This window comes from Polypterus senegalus, chromosome 7, assembly GCF_016835505.1.
Source record: "Polypterus senegalus isolate Bchr_013 chromosome 7, ASM1683550v1, whole genome shotgun sequence".
Lineage (NCBI taxonomy): Eukaryota > Metazoa > Chordata > Cladistia > Polypteriformes > Polypteridae > Polypterus > Polypterus senegalus.
In genome coordinates, this window is record NC_053160.1 from 2,126,614 (window position 1) to 2,151,304 (window position 24,691).

General features: G+C 45.3%; 1 protein-coding gene across 1 annotated transcript in view; it reads left to right on the plus strand.

Annotated features, from left to right (window-relative positions):
- The window catches only part of c9orf72 (C9orf72-SMCR8 complex subunit), a 120,434-nt gene that overhangs the window by 44,874 nt on the left and 50,869 nt on the right, over positions 1-24,691 (plus strand). The window contains exons 3-4 of the mRNA XM_039758141.1: positions 13,924-14,019; positions 22,406-22,470. Of these exons, the coding sequence (XP_039614075.1) occupies positions 13,924-14,019; positions 22,406-22,470 (161 nt within the window). The remainder of the gene's footprint in view (positions 1-13,923; positions 14,020-22,405; positions 22,471-24,691) is intronic.

Consider the following 24,691-nt stretch of genomic DNA (forward strand, 5'->3'; position numbering starts at 1 on the left):
AACGGATATATTTAATGATGGCTACCAGCCAAAGTGAAATAAGAAGTGATGTGGCCGGGGATGATGATTGATGGGCTCATTTCCTCCTGTGCCTGCTTAATTAGGGAGATTTTTTTTCCTTCTTGCCATTGATTTAGACATTTTATTCTTTTCGTCTGGCGCTGCCACTGCAGGCTTTTAGAAGTAATTGATGGGGATTTTGTTACACTTGGGTTGTTTATCGGAAGAGTGGATGTTAAAAGTTCAGTCTTATGACGTCATGTTTGGTTGTCACACCACGGTATGTGCAGCACACATCCAACTCTCTCCCTTTGATCATTCAGTTCATTTCAGTGTGTTGTACACCAGTGGACCCCAACACTCAGACCAGTGGCAGAGGAAGTGAATCATGTTGGTGATCTGGTGACAATGGCACCTGTCCAGGTCTTTAAGGTGATGTGCTGTGCAAGCATAAGGACCACATCAGCTTTGACAAAGGCCACATTCTGATGGCTGGACGACTGGCTCAGAGTGTTGTGGTCAAAGGAAAGACATCTGGCAAAATGGTGACCAGGGTCAGTGGTGCCCACGGCTCACTGAATCCCATCTGGTCCAATCGCATTAGAGAGCCACTGGAGCACAAATTGCTGAAAAGCTTCATGCTGGCCATGAGAGGATGGCGTCAGTACACACAGTGCATCACAACATGCTTTGCAGCCGCCATCCGGTCAGAGTGCCAATGCTGACCCCTGAAAGTGCCTTCAATGGGCTTGTGAGGATCAGAACTGGGCCGTGGAGCCATGGGAGTAGGTGGCCTGGTCTGATGAGTCGCGTTTTCTTTTAGATCATGTGGACAGGTCCTCACTGGGGTCGTCCTCACTTGCTCACCTGCCAACAAACCAGAGCTATTCTGGTTTTACGCCTAAGAAGTTGACCGCATCCTGGCACTGAGGGCTGGCATGGAACGCAGCCATGAATATCAGCAGAGCTGCTCTGCAGGTATTGTCGATTTTTGTAAATCATTCAAGTTAGTTGATCGAGCCGACCTGTGGGACATTCTAAGACTTCGCAGGTTCCCCTCGAGGTTGCTGGATATCATGGCCGGCCTGTACACTGGTACTGTGACTGCTGTGCAGAGTGGAGGTAGACCCTCTGCGTTTTTCCCAGTTGATTCTGGGTTCCATCAGCGGTGTGTTCTGCTCCTACTCTGTTCAGTGCTGGCATGGACTGTGTGGTGAGGAGGGCTGTGGGGTCCAGCGGCTGTGGGGCATCTGTTGGTGAAGAAAGATTCACGGATCTTGACTTTGCTGATGATGCTGTGATCTTCGCGGAGTCAAGGGAGGCTCTGATCAGGGGTCTCAAGAGACTGAGTGAGGGGTCTGACCGTCTGGGCGTGCGAGGGTCCGGACACAAACCAGTAGCCAGGCCTTTAATGACCTCTTGGGCATGACCATCAGCAGTGTGTCTGTCTGTGGAGAGAGTGTCGACCCTGTTGAGAGGTTTACTGACCTCGGCAGTGACCTTCATGTCTCTGGTAACTCTTCCTATGAAGTCGGTAGACGGATTGGGAGAGCATGAGGGGTCGAGGGTTCATGAGGTCACTGGAAAGGGGTGTGTGGTGGTCCTGATTTCTCTGCAAAAGGGCGAGAGTCCTGCTCCTTCCTGTTTGTGAGACATGGACACTATCCAGTGAGCTGAGATGAAGACTGGTCTCCTTCATGTGTGTCTCTTAGGAAAATGCTTGGGTACCCCTGGTGTGACTTTGTGTTGCTCACGGGGTGTTGAATGAGGCACATGACCTGCATTGTGATGGAGCATCAGTTACGGCATTACAGCCATATGGCGTGACTCCCTGAGGGTGAGGACCCGAGTGGCTGGACCAGGCCAAGAGGACACCCACTTAATGCCTGCAGCAAATCGTCATTTCCAGAGGATCAGACTGGACCGCGTGTCTGCCTGGGGGTTCTCCAACCAGGATTCTGAGCTGTTTTGTCTTGTGGTGGGTGCGGCAAGGTTCTGTACCAGTGCATGCTCCCCTACCTGAGCTGACCTGACCTGGACAACTGGGATGTTTTGTGTCATTCACCTACAGAAGAGATGGCTCCAAGGTGCACTATTGGAAGAAGGCAAGCCCGCAGAAGGAGTGTGATACTCTGCGCAGTGTTCTGTTGGGAAGCCTTGGGTCCTGGCCTTCATGTTTTTGTTACTTTAACACGTACCACCTACCTAAAGATTGTGGCAGACCATATACAGTCTGTCATGGCAACGTTATTATCTGATGGTATTGCCCAGTTTCAGCAGGATGATGTGCCCTTCCACACTGCAAAAACATGTTCTGGAATGGTTTGAGGAGCATAAGAAAGAGTTCAAGCTGGTGACTTGGCCTCCACATTCCCCAGATCTCAATCTGTGGGATGTGCTGGAACAACAAGTCCAATCCATGGTGGTCACATCTCACAATTAACAGGACTTAAAGGATCTGCAGATAACTTCTTGGTGTAGATAACACCTTCAGAGGTCTGGTGAAGTCGCACAGGAGAACTACACAATATGAAGCTGGTAGTTTTAATGTTGTGGCTTACTGATGTGTATATTGTATATAGCTCCCTGCATATTTATAGATGATAAATGCTCCACAAACGCCTAACACAAAGGCTCAGACAAAAGTCTGAAAACACAGAGTCTTTATTGTGGGAAACTCTTCCCTCACACATTTCCCACACCACAACCACAAGTGCAGTTAAGCACAATGATAAGCACCAAGCACCCCTGTCTTCTTTCTGACTCCATCACTGCCTCCTCCACTCTTCCCTGCAAGCTTTGTCCTCGGTCCTCCTGACTTTGGCCCTCAGAGTTGAGGCAGTTGGCTTCTTTTGTGCTGCACCTGGGAGTACATCCTGTGTTCAGTAAGGGTGGTCAGAAAGCAATTTCAGGTGAGGCAAAATCACAGTGAAGTAGGATTCCACAGTCCCTGCGTCACCCCTGGTGGCACCGACGTAACCTGAGTCAGTAAACTCCTTGTCACTTGAGGCTCTGTGGGAATTCAGGGCACCGCTGCAACCCCGGGGGACTGCCATCTAGTGCTCCGGAAGAGATAATGCCTTGTGCACACTTTCTCCCCTGTTCTTTATATTGTGTAGGCATCCCAGCTGAGTAAGGATTAACACACACATTATGTGAACCAGTAAAACAGAATGAGTATCAATCGTTACTACAGAGGGGTCTCTGATTTTAGCAGCTCCACAAATAAGAGGGAGCCTGCAAACCCCATCTTTTCTTTTCTTTTTTTTTTTTCTTCTTCTTTCGGCTGCTCCCGTTAGGGGTTGCCACAGCAGATCATCTTCTTCATCTCTTTCTGTCGTCTGTATCTTGTTCTGTCACACCCATCACCTGCATGTCCTCTCTCACCACATCCATAAACCTCCTCTTAGAACTCTCTCTTCTCCTCTTGTATGGAAGCTCTATCCTTAGCGCCCTTCACTCAATATACCCCTCATCTCTCCTCTGCACATGTCCTAACCAACGCAATCTCACCTCTCACTCTCTGACCTGAATATCTTTAACCCTGCCACCTCCTGCTCTGTCTCCTGTGCCACCGTCTCCAGCCCACATCACATAGCTGGTCTCACTACCATCTCGTAGACCTTCCCTTTCACTCTTGCTGGTACCCACCTGTCACAGTTTACTCCTGACACTCTTCTCCACCCATTCCACCCGGCTTGCACTCTCTTCTTCACCTCTCTTAAACACTCTCCATTACTCTATACTGCTGACCACAAGTGTCTAAGCACATCCACCTTCGCCAGCTCTACTTCCTGCGTCCTCTCCACTCCTCTGACCTCCCTCTGCTGACCTTCATTCCTCTCCTCTCTAGAGCAGATCTTCCACCTCTCCAGGCCAGAAGGAGTTGCATTGTGTCTTTGCGGACTTCAGGATGCCTGAGGAGTGGAGAAGAAGTGTACTGGTGCCGATATTTAAGGATAAGCAGGATGTGCAGGACTGCAGGGGGATAAAATTGATGAGCCTCAGCATGAAGTTATGGGAAAGAGTAGTGGAAGCTCAGTTAAGAAGTGAGGTGATGATTAGTGAGCAGCAGGATGGTTTCATGTCAAGAAAGAGCACCACAGATGAGATGTTTGCTCTGAGTGTCTTGATGGAGAAGTAGAGAGAAGGCCAGAAGGAGTTGCATTGTGTCTTTATGGACCTGAGAAAGCAAATGACAGGATGACTGAGAGGAGCTGTGGTACTGAATGAGGAAGTCGGCAGTGGCAGAGAAGTACGTAAGAGTGGCACAGGATATGAACAAGGGGAGTGTGACCGTGGTGAGGTCTGCAGTAGGAGTGACGGAGGTGGGATTACATCAGGGATCGGCTCTGAGCCCTTTCTTATTGGCAATGGTGATGGACAGGCTGACAGACGAGATTAGACAGGAGACCCCATGGACTGTGATGTTTGCTGATGACATTGTGATCTGCAGGTTGAGGAGGCCCTGAAGAGGTGGAGATATGAGAGCAGAGGAATGAAGGTCAGTAGGACCACCAGGACAGAATACATGTGTGTCAATGAGAGGGAGGTCCGTGGAGTGGTGAGGATGAGGGAGTAGAGTTGATGAAGGTGGAGGAGTTTAAATACTTGGGATCAACAGTAAAGAGTAATGGGGAGTGTGGGAGACAAGTGAAGAAGAGAGTGCAGGCAGAGTGGAGTAGGTGGAGAAGAGTGTCAGGAGTGATTGGTGACAGACGGATATCAGCAAGAGTGACAGGGAAGGTCTACAGGACGGTAGTGAGACCAGCTATGGTATATGGGCTGGAGACGGTGGCACAGGAGACAGAGCTGGAGGTGGCAGAGTTAAAGATGCTAAGATTAGCATTGGGTGTGACGAGGATGTGAGGACATTAGAGGGTCAGCTCAAGTTGGACGGTTGGGAGACAAAGTCAGAGAGGCTTTGGGATTGCGTTGGTTTGGATGTGCGCAGAAGAGAGATGCTGAGTATAATGAGCAAAGGGTGCTAAGGATGGAGCTGCCAGGAAAGAGAAAAAGAGGAAGCCTAAGCGAAGGTTTATGGATGTGGTGAGAGAGGACATGCAGGTGGTGATGGGGGTGACTGAACAAGAAGACGAGGACAGAAAGATAAGGAAGAAGATGATCCACTGTGGCAACCCCTAACAGAGCAGCCGAAGAAGAAGATTAAAAGTCCAAATCCACCAAATTAGAGGTTGACCTCGCATTTGATTTTCGATTTCCTGCCCGCCTTGTCAAGCAGCAGTCTGCACGTCCCCATCACTGTAAGTCCGAGTCAGTGACACAGATGTTTCTGTTGCCGCCATCCACAGCATTTTATTCCCACAAGGCTTTCAGGTGCTTCCTGACTAATTAAAATGAATTAAATGGAATTCATTGGAATTCTATGTCACATCTGTATGCCAGATAATCATTTGAATGTAAATGCAGTTGTATTTTATTGTTAATATTAGGATGAGAGTGGAGGTGTACACATTGTGCTCATGAGATCAAATCAAATTAGAGGCCGAGCAGGAATGGAAGCTCCAAAGCACGGCTGCCCTTGAGGACTGACGACGAGAGCCCTTGAACTGTACTGTCATAAAGCTTCTAATGAAGGACGTAATGAGTGGCTAATTGGCCAGCTTCGCAGTGAGGGGCGAGACTCGGGGTCGGCCGCAAGCAAAAAATAAGAAGACGTGCACGGAGGTCTGCAGGGGGCGGTGTGGAGCCTCGGTCTGCCAGTGCTACAGATGAACCTGAAGATCTGCTGCCTGCACCAAATTAGGAGACACAACTGTGCTGCTGTGTGCTTGGAGAAGGTGCTGAAATAAATGAACTCGATTCTGTGTAAGAATGTGAATCAGTCCATGATACCCTTATGGGATTGTGCACGTGAGTGAGAATGTGTCACGTGAAGTTTACTGAAAACTACCCATCAGTTCGTTCTCATGTTTACAACATCAAAATTGTCCGTGACAAGAAAAACTTTGTAACATTTGAGCTAAATCAGCCCTTGACAAGTTTCCAGGCGTGTCCCTGTGTTGTTGCTGCAGAATTTATTTTAAAGTAACAAGTGATGGTCTGCTGGATGAATTCCTTCTCTAATTTTAAACACCAAATTTGAACGATGAATGAGGGATTTTTGAAATGAACCTGCTGCCCTCCACCAGGATGATGAGGATGAGACGTCGGTGGGCCTTCCAGCAGGACAACAAAACACACAGCAGAGGAATCTCTCAGGTCGGCTCAGAGAAAGACAATCGAGTTGTCAGAATGGCCGGGCAGTCACCGAACTGAAATCCAACTGGACGATTGTGAAAGGAACTAAAGATCAGGGCTGAGAGGACCTCCCAGAATCTAAAAGTTTTAGAGACAGTCACTTGAGAAGAAAGGGGGTCCAAATGAGCAGAGCAGGCCATCGGCCGTCGTTCCAAACTCAGTACTTGTTACTTTATTACACATTAATATCTTCATTTATGGCCTTTAGTGTTGCGAGTTCTTTATATTTGTGGATTTCTATTTCTTTATCTTAATATCTGGTGAGAACGTCATGAGAAGAGCCTCACTGGAAATCACTGTGGACCCTTTCAGTACATACTGCCCCCACTGTCAGTCAGGCAGTCATCATCAAACCCGCTAAATCCTAACACAGGGTCACGGGGGTCTGCTGGAGCCAATCCCAGCCAGCAGAGGGCGCAAGGCAGGAAACAAACCCTGGGCAGGGTGCCAGCCCACCGCAGGGCACACACACTAGGGACAATTTAGGAATCGCCAATCCACCTAACCGGCATGTCTGTGGACTGTGGGAGGAAACCCACGCAGACACGGGGAGAACATGCAAACTCCACGCAGGGAGGACCCGGGAAGTGAATTGGGGGTCTCCTAACTGCGAGGCAGCAGTGCTACCCACTGTACATATTTACAAATACAGTAGACCCCCTCAAAGTCGCGGTTCAGAGTTTCACGGCCTCAGTGATCTGCACATTTTTCCTTAGAATCTATCTAATAGTTGTTAGCAGATACCGCAAATATCCTCCCTAATTTTTACGGCTTTTTCCGTTGCAATGCTGTACTGTAGAGAGAACACCGTAGTGGAAAACGTGTCTTGGGATGGTGAAAGTAGCCAATAGAATTTGAAACTGCGACTCCCAGCAGTCCCTGCAGTGACTCTGATTGGTCTTCTGCTGAGGGTGCTGGGGCTGTTGGGGTCAAAGGATGTCAGTGCGACTTTTAAAAAGGGGGCCGGTGGCCAAAAGCAGAAAAACAAGTTTTTGTAATTTGTGTTTCAAGTTCCTGTCTGTCTGTCTGTCTGCCTTCTGTTGGGTTACCTGTACTTATTGGTCTTGTCCTCGATCGTTTCATGGTTGGCGTCTGGATTGTCTGCCTGTGTACTTCAGGACTGTCAGTGGATTCATGGCCGTCCTGTGAGGAAAGGAGCACTCCTGAACCCGTCCACCCGTCTTCACCATTTCAGGAACGAGCAGTAGGACAGTCTTTACATTCCCATTCAACGTGCGGATCTCTGGACTATCCATCTTCATCATTGCATTTCATCCGTTGCTGTTTTTCATGATTTGCTGTGTGTGTTTTCTTTGTGCTTTGTGTGTTTAATGTGTAATCGCTGTAATGGGGACAGGGGTGGTGTTGCTGTTTTCATTACATTCTTTATTTGCTGTTTGATTACCGGTTTGCTTTGTTTTTGTCTCCGTTTGTGAGTGCGTGCGGGTCGGACCAAGGCAGGGTGCGTCCCTGGAATCGCCACCATAAAAATAAATAAATCGCCATCTTCTCGACAGTTAGCACCACCGGACTGCTACAGCTGATTGACTGTGACGCATCTCCAGCTGAGTGTTCTGGTGTTTTCTGTTTTGTTCCTCTGACCTCTTAAACCGCCACAACTGGCTATGGTCGTTTCCCAGTGCCCAGAGCTGATCAGCCTGTGCCGTACATTCATTGAGCAGCCAGATCCTGATCACAGCCTGCCCCTTGTGAGTTGGGGGCTGGACGCACCCCTAGAAGACACGGACACGCACCCTTGCCCCAGACATCCTCTGCTGCTGTTGGGGGTCCCGCTCCCATTGTGCTCCCCTATGATGTATTCTTCTAAACGAGAACTAACTGCATACTGAGCTCGTTTTACTTCTGAAAGAGACATGTTTGTTTGAAGTGTTTGAATTAAGTTCCTGTCTCTACAATCTCCTGTGTTTCTGTGACTTAAGCGTGACACCCTGCAGCCTGACTGTCCCTGGGATTGAGCCGCTGCACTAAGACTAGCCTGCCAGCGTCAGCGCTTACCTCTGTGTGCTCGCCTGCAGCCAGTTCAAGCGCAGTTGGCTCGGTGATTTCACCCATGGCGTCGGTTACCCCTTGGACATTTTGCTCCAGTAGTTTTTTAAGTAGTTTTTACAGTTCATTGGCAGCGTGTACAGTGATCAGTGTTGCAGTAATTGTGATGCTCTTTGCATGAAAAAAAAAAAAAATATGTGATCCATTAAAGTTTCACTTTTTCTTTGTGAATTGTGACGTTCACTTAAAGTGCAGCAAAAAAGTATTTGGCGTCCAGGCATGCATTAACCCTAAGTAGGTGGCAGTTTAAGGGTTAAAGCCCCAAGATGCCACCGAAATGCCCGGCATCTTCTAAGGCTTCTGGCAATAAAAACGCGCTTGCCTGAATTCCAGTGCATATAGTGGTAACATCGGTATTTGAAATTCCAGCCCTGTAGGAGACACAGCAGTACAGTACAATACATTTATTTTTTTTGTGTAGCCCAAAATCACACAAGAAGTGCCACAATGGGGTCTAACAGGCCCTGTCTCTTGACAGCCCCCCAAAAAAATAAATGTTTTGCAGAGAAAAAATAGAAGAGACCTCCGGAAAGGCAGTTCAAAGAGAGACCCCTTACTGGGTAGGCTGGGCGTGCAGTGGGGGGTCAATACAATAAATACAATACACAGAACAGAACAAATCCTCAGTACAGTAGAAAAATACAAATTTTAGAAGTACGGAGTAGAATTGAACAGTAGATGATATCCCATAATAGGTTTTGGATTTGTTTGGAGACCTCGGCCATCAGGCTGCCTCCCCCATTTGGCCAGTCCACGGCTGAAGTAGCGCCAGGCCGATGACAGGACCCCTCTTTCCCAGTTGCAGTTGTTGTCTTCTACCTTTACATTCGTAATTTTTAGGTAACGTATTAAGCTGAGTTTGAAATTAAAGTGTTGTCGGAGCATATTTAGGGTTTAAGCTGTAAAAATAGCCAATTTTTTTTTTAACCACATCCAAAATTTGCGGTTTTTCACAATTCGCAGGTGCTCTAGGAACGTAACCCCCGCGAAATTTGGGGGTGTACTGTGTTGGTATTTTTTTGCTTACAGCTTTAAATGCGTCGCGGTCTTTTGTTCTTTTTCTCTTAATCCGCCTCATTTTTCTGTGTAGGTTGCTCCCTTAATTGTGTCCTCATAATGAAAATTAACAAACAGCTGAGCAGACAACACCGAATGCTAATAAAGACTGCAAATTCGAGCAGGTCGGCCCCGCTAATGTGCTCATAGAGGAATAGAAATCCAGAACAGCTGGAAAAGCAGGATGAAAATCAAGGTGATGATGAGGATGATGATGAAGAAGATCTTAAAAACCAAGTCAAACATGATGTGCGTCGTCAGTTTTGACCTAAAATTTAGAAAGAGAAATGACAGCTCGACTAATTAGGCTCGGAGTCACAATTAAAAAGGGAAGAACAAAGACCTGCAGCCACCGGGGGTCCCGGGACTGGCCTGTAAAATTTACACAGTTTTAAGGTTTTTGTTTTTTTTTGGTTTTTTTTTTACCTTTTAAACAAACACTTTACTGCAGATGGTAACCACTAAGTAATCAGTAAGTCAAAGGCATCTAAAAATGAATCCTAATAAAAGTAGAATCCGACATTTTAAGACACACGGATGTGACGACGCCAGTGCCAAGGGGGTCACCTCATTAAAAGCCCTGTGGTGTCTGTGAATTTCACGTGCTTTTTGTGACAGCTCGGTGACTAGTCTTTGAAAGCAGTGTCACCATATTACCTTTTTAAATTATTTTTGGTACTCTGTTCTCGTTTGTTTTAAAACCAAAGTGAGTTTTGTTAGGCTATGAAATAAATTTGGGAAAGTCTGAAAGTGATCCCTGGACACCTTGGAAACTCTTCTGGGAAAAATGAGGACGGGAGCAAACATAAAAAATCTCCTCCGTCCCCTCCAGGTGGCGCTCTCTTTAGAGCACTTTGAGCTACAGGTACCTCTGGGGGGTCTTTTCTGCCCACTGCTATCAGGAAATGCGATGTTTTCACTCGACGTACGATTGTCTGTATTATCAGTCCTGTGAGTCTGTATTCATATTTCTTATGTTTTAGCTGCTGTATCTGTTTGAATTTCCACTCAGCATTATGAAAGTTTATCTAATTTAACTTTTGCTCCATTTTTATTATTCTTATCTTAGGTCACCAGCGTGGCCGTGTCTTTTTACCAATGCAGTGCTCCCAAAAATGTTGTAACTGCAACTGAGTGCAGAAAGTGACTGGTCATTGCTGGCAAGACTGTTACCCAATGAAATCAATTTTCAGAGCTCTGGGAAGCGTGCCGAGCACAAGCCCCACCTTCTTTTGTTCTGATTGGTCCATCACTCGTGTCAGGGGATTGTCTACAGTTTTTACTCCCCAGCACATTTTTTTAAATTCATATTTGAATTGCTACTCCTTGACTACATTCTGCCAATGCAATCATCAGTAGTACTTTGAGCATGGCAAAGGGGCTATAGGAGTGCAGTGTATTCATATTTATTCTTTCTTTGCCATTCAAAAAAAAGAATACAATTTAAGTCTCAAGAAATATTTTGCACAAATAAAGAATGCGTCAGAGTGGTGAGCTGAGTAACCGTCTGTGAAGAGAGGCGGAGATCAGGACAAGGGGATCGCAGCATTTCTAAAGCTTTAACAGTTGGGAGATAGAAGGAGTTTGGAACCACTGGGACTCCGAGTTGTCTGTCTGGCCAACGTGAATAACTGGCAAAAAGAGCCTTAGTGAGGGAGCGGACAAAATACTAAATGATCATTCGAACAGAGCTTCACAAAGTCAGTCGTCTGCTGAGACGGGAAAAACCTGCCAGGAGGACAACCAACTCGGTGGCTCTCCACCAGTCAGGTGGTTATGGTGGCTAAATGGCAGACACTCTTAAGAAAAGGCATGTGATGGCACACTAGGAGTTGACCAGATGGCATTTAAAGGGCTCTAGTCCAAGGAGACAAAACTTCAACTCCTTGGGCATTTACAGAGATTACTTCTGCATTCATTTTGCTCCATCAGTGAGAAAAGAATGTGAAAATGTTTAATGGACTTGAATAAGATTAGAACTCTGAATTACAGTGGCTTGCAAAAGTATTCGGCCCCCTTGAACTTTTCCACATTTTGTCACATTACAGCCACACACATGAATCAATTTCGTTGGAATTCCACATGAAAGACCAATACAAAGTGGTGTACACTTGAGAAGTGGAACGAAAATCATACATGATTCCAAACATTTTTTACAAATAAATAACTGCAAAGTGGGGTCTGCGTAATTATTCAGCCCCCTTTGGTCTGAGTGCAGTCAGTTGCCCGTAGACAAACAAAATGTGGAAAAGTTCAAGGGGGCCGAACACTTTTGCAAGCCACTGTATTTTTTATTATCTATGTTTCTTACTTTTAAGTTTTAGTTTATTAGGTTATAACGTCAGTTTACCTCAGGAATCTCCACAGCAGAGCTAATGTTGGCAGTGCACCATCTGTTGGAATGAAAACTACAACTCATCTGATTACCACATGCATTACAAAATATATTCCTATAAATGACGCATTATAAATGTTAACGCTGAATATGTCCAACAAATGGCCAGAAGTCGGCATATGTAGATATAAATATGTGTTATATACAAATATACTTATTTCAAGAGCTTTTATAAAAGTTAAATTTCCCCTTGGGGACAGCATATCTGTCTATCTATCTATCTATCTGTCTGTCTGTCTGTCTGTCTGTCTGTCTGTCTGTCTGTCTGTCTGTCTGTCTGTCAGTCATATAGTGCCTTCTATCTATCTATCTATCATAAATTGCCTTTCACATTTATCGTATAGTGCCTTCTCTCTCTCACTCAAGCCAGGAAGATGAATCTCGGTCACACATGAATAACAAAAAAATAAATAAATAAAAAATTGCGTATATACAGTGGTGAAGTGAGGAACAACAATCTGGAGTCGCTTTGTCATTTGAGGGCATTGAGTGTTGCTCGAGGAGGGAAAAAATTTATTTAAATGATTTTCGCAAACACTGGAACAGAAGAAAATATGAGAAAACAAAGGGGTCTGAATACTCTCTGAATGAACTTGACATCTATTAATAACTTGAAGTTATCCACAGACATGTCTGTCTGTATGTCTTATAGTGCCTTTCACATTTATTTATCTATAAGAAGCATAAATGTTTGTTGAGTTGTAAAGAAAGAGTGAGAGAGTAGCCTGTGCAAGATGGCACAACTTCCATCCAGCCATCCATTTTCTAAGCCCACTTATCCAGAGGAGGGTTGCAGGGAAGCTGGAGTCCAACTCAGCAAGCGTGAGGTGCAAGGCAGGAACAATCCCTGGATGAACACACACACACGCCAGGGCCAGTTTCAGCTCATGCAGAGTCGAGCACTGTGCCACTGTACTGCCCACTGCGCACTATCATGATTTAAATGTGTGTTACCCAGCAGTCTTTGAGCAGCAATTTAGACGTTATTGTCCATTAAGGATCGGGAGAAGAGCAGAGGCGCCTATGTGACAGTTCATCCTCATTCTTCAGGGCGTCCGAGCATGGCGAGTCCCTTGTGCCGATCGTGGTGTGTTAATGTGACACTAAACACTCGTTTCTAAAAACAGCTGCCTAAGCTTTGCAGGTCACCAGGTCTTCAGACATCCATAATAGCAGACAGGTGAGATGTTTTACAGAACGAGTGTCGCCTGCTCCGAGTTTATTCAGTCCGACCATCTTCTAGGAAGAATGTTGGCAGGAACAGCTGAGCACGTGCAGCATGTCATCCGTGAACCATCTATGGCAGCCGGGGCACGACTCTCCGGCATCGGAGGAATACATTTCTTTACTCATTTCAGCCTGGGGTGAATTGCTGTCCCCGTGTCTGCAAGGATCTCTTTGTTTGGCAGTTGGGGTCTGGCTGAGTGAGGCTGCTTGAGTCACAAGAGATGAAAGCACAGGGAAGGCCGCCATCCCCACAAGTGTGACAAAGCCAGGTGACCATCGCCCTTGCCTTAGAGATGGCTGAACGACGCGTCCATTTTAAAAAGCAGACCCTCAGAACAAAAGTGAAGCCATCAGCACTGATAACCCAGTGTAGAGTATGAAGGAAACAATAAGTGACAGACAGAGCTGAAGAAATGAACTTTATTTCTGCCCAGGCAGGAAATTTGGCTTTTTCCAGAAGCTCTTTGAATAAAAACAGCAATAAACACACACAGCACAGTCTGAAAACTAACAGACTCTCCTTTATCATTTTATTGCTTACTTTTTTGTAATGTATGCATGTATTTGTTCATAAATGACAATAGTAATACATTTTATTTATATTGCGCCTTTCCCATCTTCAAATTGCTTAGCTTCATTGTTCAGTTTTTTTTTTATTTCAAAATGAGGAAGAGGATGACAAAGTAAAACATTTTTATGTATTAATTTGAACCCCCCCCTCCACCCCACCCTGTAGCTTCACAAAAGAGAACAAAGTAAAAAAAAAAAAAGAATACAACCTGGGGGTCGCTGAAAGAGCTCAGAGGCCCACAAGACTAGGATTTTGTGAATGTAGTGGGCTTGTGGGTTTGCTGTCGTCCATAACTTTATGAGACTCGAGCTGCTGCTCTCACGTTCTTCTTCTTTTTGTTCCCCAGGGTCACAGCATCATCTCCCTGCTGACAACGGAGATTATTCCGGTTATGGAGCTGCTCTCCTCCATGAAGTCTCACAGTGTTCCAGCGGAAATCGATGTAAGATGCTCTCTTGATTCTTAAACCTCATCGTAATCAGTAGCGGTGGATACTCTTTATAATTTATTATTCATGCACAGAGCACAGTGAAGGCAGCAGAAAATGACAGCACGGTTCACAGCCGGGGCTGTCCAGCTCCAAACATGGAGGGCCGCGGTGACCACAGCTTTTCACTTCCTGCCACTTTCTTCAGACCCGTTTGCATTTATTTGCTTAGCAGATACTTTTATCCAAAGCGACTTACAAAAGAATTGAATAACCTTAGGCTTGGGCCTGTTTGTTAAGCGAGTGTAATAAAATAGACGGGGAACAGAAATTGAAAAAGATACATTTAAAGTCATCGATTACAATCAATAAGGCCATTAAACAGATTAACCATATAAAGAAAGCATCACGGGGCATATATATATTTTTTTTTAATCAAACGATTTTATTGAGTGTGACTCCTCCGTCTTATTTGTTTGTCTGAGTCAAATCTTTCAACTGATTTTAAACCCACTATTGGCGAAGCGAATTTCTTCAAGTTTTGCATACGTGTTTCAGTATCGAGAACAATACCGATGCAATTACGTAACAAATTTTGCTGTAATTAACGATTCCAATTAACTAACTCACACACAGCAATGACGGAGAGAGAATGAAGTGAGAGACGCGCCGGATTGCCCCATCATTGCCTCTGCCAGTGAGTGGAGTTTGGAAATGCGCAGACCGACTTTACACTTGTGAAGGAGCAGCCGCGATGATCACCGTGAGGACGTTTTGCTGTAAACTTACAGATAGTTCTTTTTTCACAGCGACCGAGTGCTAATCCCATAAGAGCCTGAACAGAAAAATTAGAAGCCAAAATGTAATTCTTTTTAGTACCGTAGATCCCTTTAAATAAGCCGAGAATTTCGTCCTAGATTTTTGGCTTGGTTTGGGGGTCGGTTTATACAACGAGTATCGTTTCAGATTCAAGATTTCCAGCGCAATGCCGGTTTTGCCGATGAATACGGAAGTAAATAATGACGAAACTACAGAGCCATCTTTCAGATGAAGAAGTAACTTTGCATGCCGGTACTTTAAATTAAATAAAGAATTTATTTAAAAAAAGTATTTTAGTTGTTGATTTTATTAATAAAATTTATAATAAATTATCGGGAAGTTTAAAATGAAAGTTTTTGTTTTGATTTACGATCAACATCTTGCGTTACGAAACGGATGCGGTCACGTGTATCAGCTTGTGCGATTGTAATCAAACAACCGAGAGCGTTAGTAGCGTCAGTCGGAGCCCAGATACATGTGTTTGTGGATGTAATTTCCGTCATTGCAGTGATTTATCTGTATATATAATTCATTAAGACCATGCAAGCAAGACACATAATTGCTAAGGAAGGAAGAGAAGGTAAAAGTAAGCGATCGCAATCGAAACGAAGATGGACATTGTGTGGAAATATCTCCTCCTTTACTACAGCCCAAAGATGTCAAATTAAATGGTGAGTACAGTATGAAATTGTTTCTAGAATAGAATTCCTTTTATTGTCGCTATACGCATCTACAATGAGAGTAAAAGCAGCTCCTTCAGTGCAGTTCTGTATAGGGCTTGTATGGTTGTTTCTTAACTTTAGCATAACGCCGGATCTGCGGCCCCGCTTCTGCTTTCTTTCCCTCCTCCGTCTGTGTCGTCTCTTAGACCCGACAACAATCCACGGAGAGCTCGCTGGTCTCGCTATGTTGTCTGGGATGTTGTGCGTGTGATGAAAAACACTCGAAACAGATGTCTGGCTCTGGACACCGATGTCTATAAGGTTCTGAATGGTGTAGCGGATGTTTGCCAAACTGATCGTGCACAAAAAAGAAAAAGTACAAAACCAACAAAAAAGTGCACTGAAAAGGAGAGCCCTGAGCCGCTGCGACCATGCGTGCTGCCATGCTCCTAGCTTAATCGAAGTAGGCTTGGCACTTTTTATAACTTTTTAGTTAGTACATTAGAAAAATGATTGGTGTTTTGGTAAATTATGCACATTATATTATATATCAAAAATGCTGGCAGTCTCAAAATCTCGCCGATAAACGTTATAAATATACCCGAAGAGACACTTTTAAGGAAATTTTGCTTGGAGAAGGGGGTTGGCTTAAATACCGGTCATCGGCAAATACGTGTAATTTAGTAGGTAGAGAAGGGGGTCGGCCTGTATTCTGGGATCTACGGTACTGTATTTATAAATGCTCTACAAAGCAAAAATACATTTTTTCTTTAACCCCAATTTTCGTGGTTATATGTGATGAAATAAAATCGTGAGGTGCACATAAATGAATTCCTTCAATCAATTAATAGAAGAGCTACTTTCATCATAAGATATAAAAACAACAACATTGTAATTCCCCCACCAAATATTGTTTGATTCAGTTAAGTTTATGTGCCTCCCGATTTTTATTTATTTATTTATTTCGGCACTCGACTTTTTCTACAGAGGGTGCCCCCCTGTGACCTCACAAAAAGTGTTTCCCTCTGCCGCCGCACTCCACCACCATCTCTGCTGCCCATTCCCAGCAGTCCATGCAGTGGCAAGACATGGCACAGTACATTTGTAGTGCAGGACACCACATGGCATCGTCATTAGCACATCATGCTTTCCAGAAGTACAGAAAACAAAAAATAATAACAACAATAATCACGTAGTGAAGCGCAGTGCCAGCGTGTGTGGCTCATATGGATTTGAGCTCCTTGTCATGGCTGCTTTAATGGCTTGCTGTTCAGAGAAGGTTTAGGAGGAATACGATCCGGGTGAGGTAGTCGGACTGTGACAGGGAAGAGTTAAAGAGCAGGAAGGAGGTGGGCTTGTTTTATTATTTTTTGTGCAGTGGCAGGGGGCGCCAGTCATATTGCAATATTTCGATTAAAAAGCCAGTTGGCACTTGTGGATTCTTCCAGATAGATGGGATTGCCACAGTATCTAGTTGGGGTCCGCACAGTCAGCCCACTTTCTTTCTCTTTTACCGATGTAGCAGTGTTTGAATAACGGTGGTCTGAAAATTTTTAACTATACGTCAAAGTTTCGGGCATTACATGTCAAATCTGCAGCCATGTAGGACAGGAGACTAAATGTGGAACACGGCGTGTTGGCTGATGGTGATGAGGCTATGGGAGCTTTAGTGTCGTAATAAAAGGAAATTCTGAATTACTTTCCATTTGTTTTAACAAGAAGGCCTTGGCATTAAACAACACTCTGGGATCTCGGGTGTAAGAGTGAATGGCACAGAATTGGACGCTAAATGATACTTTGAGGGCGCCAGAGAAACATTTTGAAAAACTGCTCTGAGTCCACCTGTAGGTCAAAGTGTAGCGCAGTGGGACGGGACCGGAGTAACTTCATGTCAAAATGAAAGGGGGGACTTAAACAGTCCTTTACAATCGAATGCCACCTTGCACTTTCGAGCAAGACCCATTTTAAATAAAGTTGAATCCTAGTAGCGTCATTTGATCTCTCAGGCCTGGTATACGCCGTGCAGTACACCTGCAGGAGACGGGCTGCCACTGTCCTTGCTCAGCATGCCCAAGTCTCGCTCTGTTGGTTGTGTTTAATATCACATCAGAAAATGAGCCGAGATTAATTTCACGTAGAGAATGAGTGAAGGTGTAAATGAATGTGCAGTTTCACAACCACAAAGCTCATTAAGTCAGTCAAGCGAAGCTTTATCTGTATATTTATAGTGCAGAAGTGACCCACTCGCTGTTTCTCGTTTTGTTAAAATTTGAAATTTGTCAGGATGGCACTTCAATATATATATATATATATATATATATTAATATTTAGGGGTATCCCAACCCCACCACCTTAGGAAAATGAAATACCCCAAAATTTAAAAAACTCTTTAGTGACGTTCACTTGCTGCCTAATATTTGCCACCTCTGGACAGGTGGCATTATGACGAGATAATGGATGTTGCCTCACCTGGCAGTGGTTTGAATATCGGGGTGTTTAATTCTTGTGAATAAATATTGGATTTCAACTCTGCATGCTCTTTGGTGTGATGTTGCTGTTGGCTGTAGTGTGAATGTCGCCGTACAGACTACACTTGACATGGCCTTCTACTGGGCCTCAGTTCCCCCTTGGGCACCAACACATTCCATCATAAATGAACGTGACTTACTGTCGGTGCTTTTTAGTTGTAAATGCGTGCCAGCGTTCTGAGCCTCCACAAAAATAAATGGGAACGGAATGTGGGACACTTGAGAGACGCGCCGAAGTACTCCAGCCAGGAGTTAAAACTCCAAACGATGCTCAGGCTGAGTACGTCTGCTCCAGAATTAATGACTAACGCTGGATTCACATGTCACTTTATTGTTTTTTAATATCTTTTGCTTCACGGGCCATCCAGACCGGAGGGAATATAAAGGATGTGTTTATCTCGGGCTTATTTCCATATCAATTGATTTTTTTTTTTTCCCTTTTGGCATTTTTTATCAAATAGAAAACAATCTTGTTATATGACATATGCCTTTTGGAAACGGCCTGTTTCGTAATTTAGTGCCGAGCACAACACTTGCATATGTAAAGCTTATTGCTTATTTCAGAAAAGATCTGCATAATATTAGAAAATTCAACTCGGGTTCATCTGCATTTGCATCGCTTTTGGTCCTGATGTGGCGTGTTTGATGAGTGGAGATGCTCTGCTGTTAGACAGCCTGGCACTTTACCAAAATACGAAGAAACCGATGGCCCTGAGTGAACGTCACACAAGGAACTGGTAACTGGAGCTGGGCTTGTCTGGGGGCAAACTGGGCAACGTCCTCATCTGTCATGGTGGCTTGAACACGCTTTGTAAGCAGTGACTGAGGAGAAGAAGAGAAAGTGAGGCGATAAGAACAAGCTTGACTAAGTGCTGGAGGAGGAAGAGGGAGAAGAAGTCGTCGCAGTTAAAAGGTGGACCTGCACAAAGACGCTTTATTGGTTTCTCTGCTAAAACAGCTTGTTACTTGGCTGCTTTATTTGTTAATGCAGATGCATTTGCTAAAGAATTCCGTGAATATTTTGATAATTAGTTTAAGTACAAAATGTAAATCTGCTGTGTTACTGGGCCCCCCGAAAGAACTGCAACGGCACAGCCTGAGCCTTAACCTGCACTTCATTACAGGTGACCCACCTGAAGCTAAGCCTGTTCAGGCCCACCCAGTGCTTGGCTGGGAGACCATCGAGGAAAAGGTGCAGGTGAGGCCAGCAGGGGGCGCCTGCTCTGTGGTCTGAATGCGGATCCCAATGCCCCAGTGCAGTGACGGGGACGTCCTTTAAATGAGACGTAAAACCGAGGTCCTGACTTTCTGTGGTCATTAAAGACTCCTGGGCATCTTTAATAAAGAGCAGGGCATATCCCGATGTCCTGGTTAAGTTGCCCTCCATGGCCCAGTCATACTTGGCCCCCTTATCATCCCCTGTCTCTAATTGTCTCTCTCTCTCACCACTTCACCACCTAACAACTCGTGTGGGGAGCTTACTGGCGTAAAAATGGCTGCCAAAAATGGGCACCACGTGGTGTCGGTGGCAGAAGTGGTCTCCTTCTGTCTTTGTAAAGCACTCGGAGTAGTGAGAGATGTGCTACTCAAATGTGCATACTTATTATTTATTTATTTAATGTAACTGGTTCGGTGAGATGGGGGACTTAAGTTATTTATTGGCATCATCATTATGGGGTGGGCAGTGAGGCATCGTCTGACCCATTTTGGGCTGCCCCCTGCCTGTTTTTAGGTGTTGGTTGTCTAGCAATCTGCACTTGGACATTGGATTGCAGGATATCCAGTCACTGGTTTCATCTCCACCGCAGTCCTGTAAATGTCACACATGGACGGGACACCATTTAGGAAAGGCCTGGCCTACACTTTGATTTTTGATTTATGGTTTCACTTTGACGGCAGGGTGGATGCTCAATTACATTCTTTTTAAATTGTATTTGTTTCTTCTTTTTCCAGTCGCCTCCATTATTCCTTTTTGCGGCAGACATAACTATGTGCATGTTGAGAGTTATGTGCGCGTGTCGCAGGTCATACACGTTGTGGACTGCAGGTCTCATTTTAAGAAGATTTCAGTGTTTCCTTTGACAGATTTTTCCAATTAATGCCCATTGCCTGACTGAAGCCAAGTCTCACGCTCAGTCCAACACGTGGCGAGACGTAGGGCAACTCTAACAGAGGCTGGCGCGTGAGTAAGGATGGCCCCGCCTCCAAACACTGGGGATTTGAACGAGTAAATCGCTGCTGCAAGAGAACTATAATACTTAGCGCGATGAGAGAAGTGTCAAAATCAATCCGAATGTTCAAGCAAATTATAGAAAAATTTATATGTGTATACTGTGTATATATATATATATATATATATATATATATATATATATATATATAGACTAGCAAAATACCCGCGCTTCACAGCGGAGAAGTAGTGTGTTAAAGAAGTTATGAAAAAGAAAAGGAAACATTTTAAAAAGTAGCGTAACATGATTGTCAACGTAATTGTTTTGTCACTGTTTCTTACTACATCAGTAAGCAGCTCGTCTTCCTCTTTATCTGAGACATCACGCACTGCATGCACGGGTTTACCTTTCCCAGTCCTGCACAGTCTGTTCACGTGAGCCGCTCGGAGTACATGCATCGAAGGTTCTCAGCTGTGCTTGTGCTGTCTCGGGCGATCTTCCATGGGCAGGCATTCAATTTCGTGGGAGGCGTGATGATGAGGGACGCAACTCCGCCTCACACGGCGACCAAGCTGCAGGCTATGGCCGTATATATGTACATAAGTAGGTTCCAGTTATGACCGTTACGTGTAGAATTTCGAAATGAAACCTACCTAACTTTTGTAAGGAAGCTGTAAGGAATGAGCCTGTGAAACGTCAGCCTTCTACCTACACGGGAATTTGAAGAATTAGTGACGAGTGAGTGAGGGTTTGCCTTTTATTAGTGTGTATATATATATATGTGTATATATTTATATAGAAGTGACTTGACTAGTTGACGCTACGGCACTTTGATTGATTTATTGTGGGATTCGGCCGTCTAGTATCAGAGCCAGAAGAAAACCAATTCCAAGTGAGTGCAGCGTACACATGTGGTATAGCGGCTCCGTGGCTCGTAAAAACTCTCCGTTGTTAATAAGTGAATGATGAACGTGCTTGTGCTGGGGTGTTGAGCAGGAGCCAGTTAATTAATGTGGGGACGCGGTCGGCCAACTGTGCACTGCCTGTCTGATTGTCTCATTTTCAGCCCGGGGCAGCAATCAGGCAAAGGCACCTGCAGCCGCCCCCAGCCTATGAAAAGGGGAGCACAAGATCACAAGGGAAAAAAAAATGAACGGAGATTTAAAAGACAGGAGAAGAAGCGAGAGGCAGGCGAGAGAGAACAAGCCGGTGGAATGAACGGGAGTGAAGCCCCAAAGAGGAGCGTGTGGCCATCGCTCAGGAAGGGGGCTCCTATTGAACACCTTGAGAGCAGCAGCGCCCGTCATGCTCAGGTGGTACTTTCGCCGGCAGCAGTAGAAGTGCACAACGCCCGCGCCGGGTGAAGCCTAGATTGGCAGTGGTTTCGGGGCGGGAGTAGGGCTCAGGGTTGCCCACGGACGCAGCGGGATTGGTGGCAGGGGACAGGGGCGCCGGACGAGATGGGTGTCTGCACCTGCTGGTCGACGTCTCTCCAGATCCAAATAAGAGACGTCAGTTTAAAAGGAAGGCACCAGGGCTTGCAGAATTTAAAGAAGACGCCCGCCTAAATTTAAATTTTCTTGTAATGGATTTATTTATTTATTTGATCATTTTAACCTCCTCTACCACTTGGATGTTTTTATAGATTATACATTTGTGACCTTTTGAACACTTGTCTTTGTTGAGTTTTTAATAAAGGCACTTGCACTTTTCACCATCCCTCTGCATGGCATGTTTTGTCCCCCTCTGCCACGCTCATTTCGGTGACGGCACTGACGGTGTCTCGGGTTCAAGAGGCTCCCGTTATCGAAGAGGCAGCAAGGAGCAATGCGACACACGAGAGGGAGAGGAGGGTGAAGGCCGCCGGCCCAGAAGCGACTTTTGTCCTTCAGACGGCTCTGGTGGGTTTGCATCGGCTCCCTACCTGTTAGGGTGGCATCGGGGTTGGCATCGTCTACAAGTCTCCTCAGATGACCTGTCAGTGCCTCATTTTTATCGACTCACGTAGCACACATTTTTATTTTTTATATTCTCCATGACTGGGGCTCCTCCGTGTTAAATCCGTGACACCATTTGTGTGTTTCACTCTTCGTTTGCCAGGCTTGTTGCTGACAGACAGTAAGTACAGTCAGCAGCCTGGCGCGTTGACAGCTTTGGTTCTCGCCTCATTCACACTTTTTTTTTTTTAATTTGCTTCTTATTTGCTTTTGTTTCCTTTCAGTTAAAAGACACTTTGTTGAATGACGATGACATTGGAGACAGCTGCCATGAAGACTTCTTACACAAGTAAGTTTGTTGCCTTCTGCGTCTTTTGCATTTGTAGATTAAAATAATGAAATTCCTAGCATAAATATATTCTAATATGCTTGTCAGCAGGTCGGCGATATCTTTACTAAATATAATTAAAGCCGAGCAGTGATTTTAAAAACTGCCAGTCTGAGCAAACTACCCCGGGCACATAACACATCGTCTCTTAGCACATCTGCTGTTTATCTTCTCCCTTAGGCCGCTTCTGGTCTTCTGCACCAACGTAGTTTCAAAATTAAAAAATCGAAAGTCTTTAGTTGAGCAGCATACTGTGGATGAGCAGCGCGTAAAGAAGAGGAAGACGTCCCCCCCTTTGGCCTTTCTCAGATTTTATCGTTTTACACCAAAGGTTCTTAAGCTGTGGCGTGTTGTCCGCTTTTGAGAATCACAGTAGTGCTGAGTGGGCCTGCGTAATTAATTGTTGATGGGCTGCTGAAGAAAAGCTCATCAGTCTGCTGCCACCCACGTCTGCGATTCTCCGATGTGTGGGTCCTGACCAAAGGGATGCTGATCACTGGCGATTCTTCAAAGGGGGGCACGCATACAACCCCCTGGCATGACGATTGACTGCGATTGTTGAGTCCTGTGATGCCGCTCTGTGAATTCACAAAAAAGGCCAAATTATGTCACAAGATGAAAACGTTTAAGAACCAGTTTTACAATGGCGAATAAACTGGGGATTTAAATTTGCAGTTTGCAACCTTGAAAAATGAACGTAAATCTCCACAAGTTGATCTGCGTGTTTTACAAATGCTGAACACAAAATAACTGACAGAGTTACTTGGGGTCCCTTTGCCAGCCTCGCCAGCCTTGTGTCTTAGTGCTCAGGTCTGTCTCTGTTAGCTCAATTACTTAATTCTTTTTAAATTGTATTTGTTTCTTCTTTTTCCAGTCACCTCCATTATTCCAAGTTGGCCTCCTTTTTGCGGCAGACATAACTATGTGCATGTTGAGAGTGATGTGCGCGTGTCGCAGGTCGTGGACGTTGTGGGCTGCAAGTTCTCATCTTAAGAAGATCTCGGTGTTCCCTTTGACCGATTTTTCCAATTAAGGCCCATTGCCTGACGCTCAGTCCAACACGTGGCGAGACGTAGGGCAACTCTGACAGAGGCTGGCGCGTGAGTAAGGATGGCCCCGCCTCCAAACACTGGGGATTTGAGTCAAGTCTCACGCTCGAGGACTTGGAGGCCGTCATGCACACGTTTATCACGTCCAGGCTGGACTGCTGAAATTCTCTGCTCCTGGGGCTGCCCACGAACTCCCTTACAACATCTACAGCTTGTCCAAAATGCAGCGGCCTGGCTTGTAACAGGCCCAAAGAAAACGGGGTCCTATTGTCCCAGTGCTGGCCACACTACACTGGCTACCGGTTAAGTTTCGAATCCACCTCAGTGTTATTCTTTATTTGTTGTTGAAGCCCAGAGTGGTTTGGCTCCCCGGCTCATCTCAGATCTTCTACAGTCTCACGCCCCCTTGAGGTGTCGTAGGTCGCCTGACACGCACGGTCACCTCTGAAGGCCACAGCTGATTGGACTTTTCCTGTTGCTGCGTCCAGGCTGCGAGATGCAATTCCTCGACGTGTCAGGCGATCCCAGTCTATGGACACCTTGAAGTCCTGCTTTGGTAAACTGCACATTTTACAAATGCTGAACACAAAATAACTGACTGCCTAAGTGAAGGTCCGGACTTAGTTGGGGTCCCTTTGCCAGCCATGCCAGCCTTGTGTCTTTGTGCTCAGGTCTGTCTCTGTTACCTCTGACGTTTTTTTTTCCTCATTCGTCGTCTTTTTTTTGTAAAACCACTGACGCTCTCTCAGGTGTCGTGGCTGCGTTGACGCTACTTTCACATTACAAGGCTCACTGCTCAGTTCCCGACATTTGCTCAGATGACATTTGCCCGTCTTGACGGTTCACACTCTTAAGTACAAGTGACCTGCTTGTTATCTGCCTGTAATGTGGGCACATCTGTCCTGTGGGACGCCACACAGGAGCACAGTGACGACGTTTGTTCACGAGTCGTCTGTGCCGTTGTCGCTGCGGGTAATTCTGTGTACAAATTGATAAACACATTTATAAGTCAGACAAAGTAAATGTAATATTTCATTGACATGCCTTCATGTCTAACCAACCCACGAGTCAGGAAGGGAATTTTATGGCAGGGCTGGCCAAAGTGCCTCAGATTGCCTTTAAGCGAGTCTTTG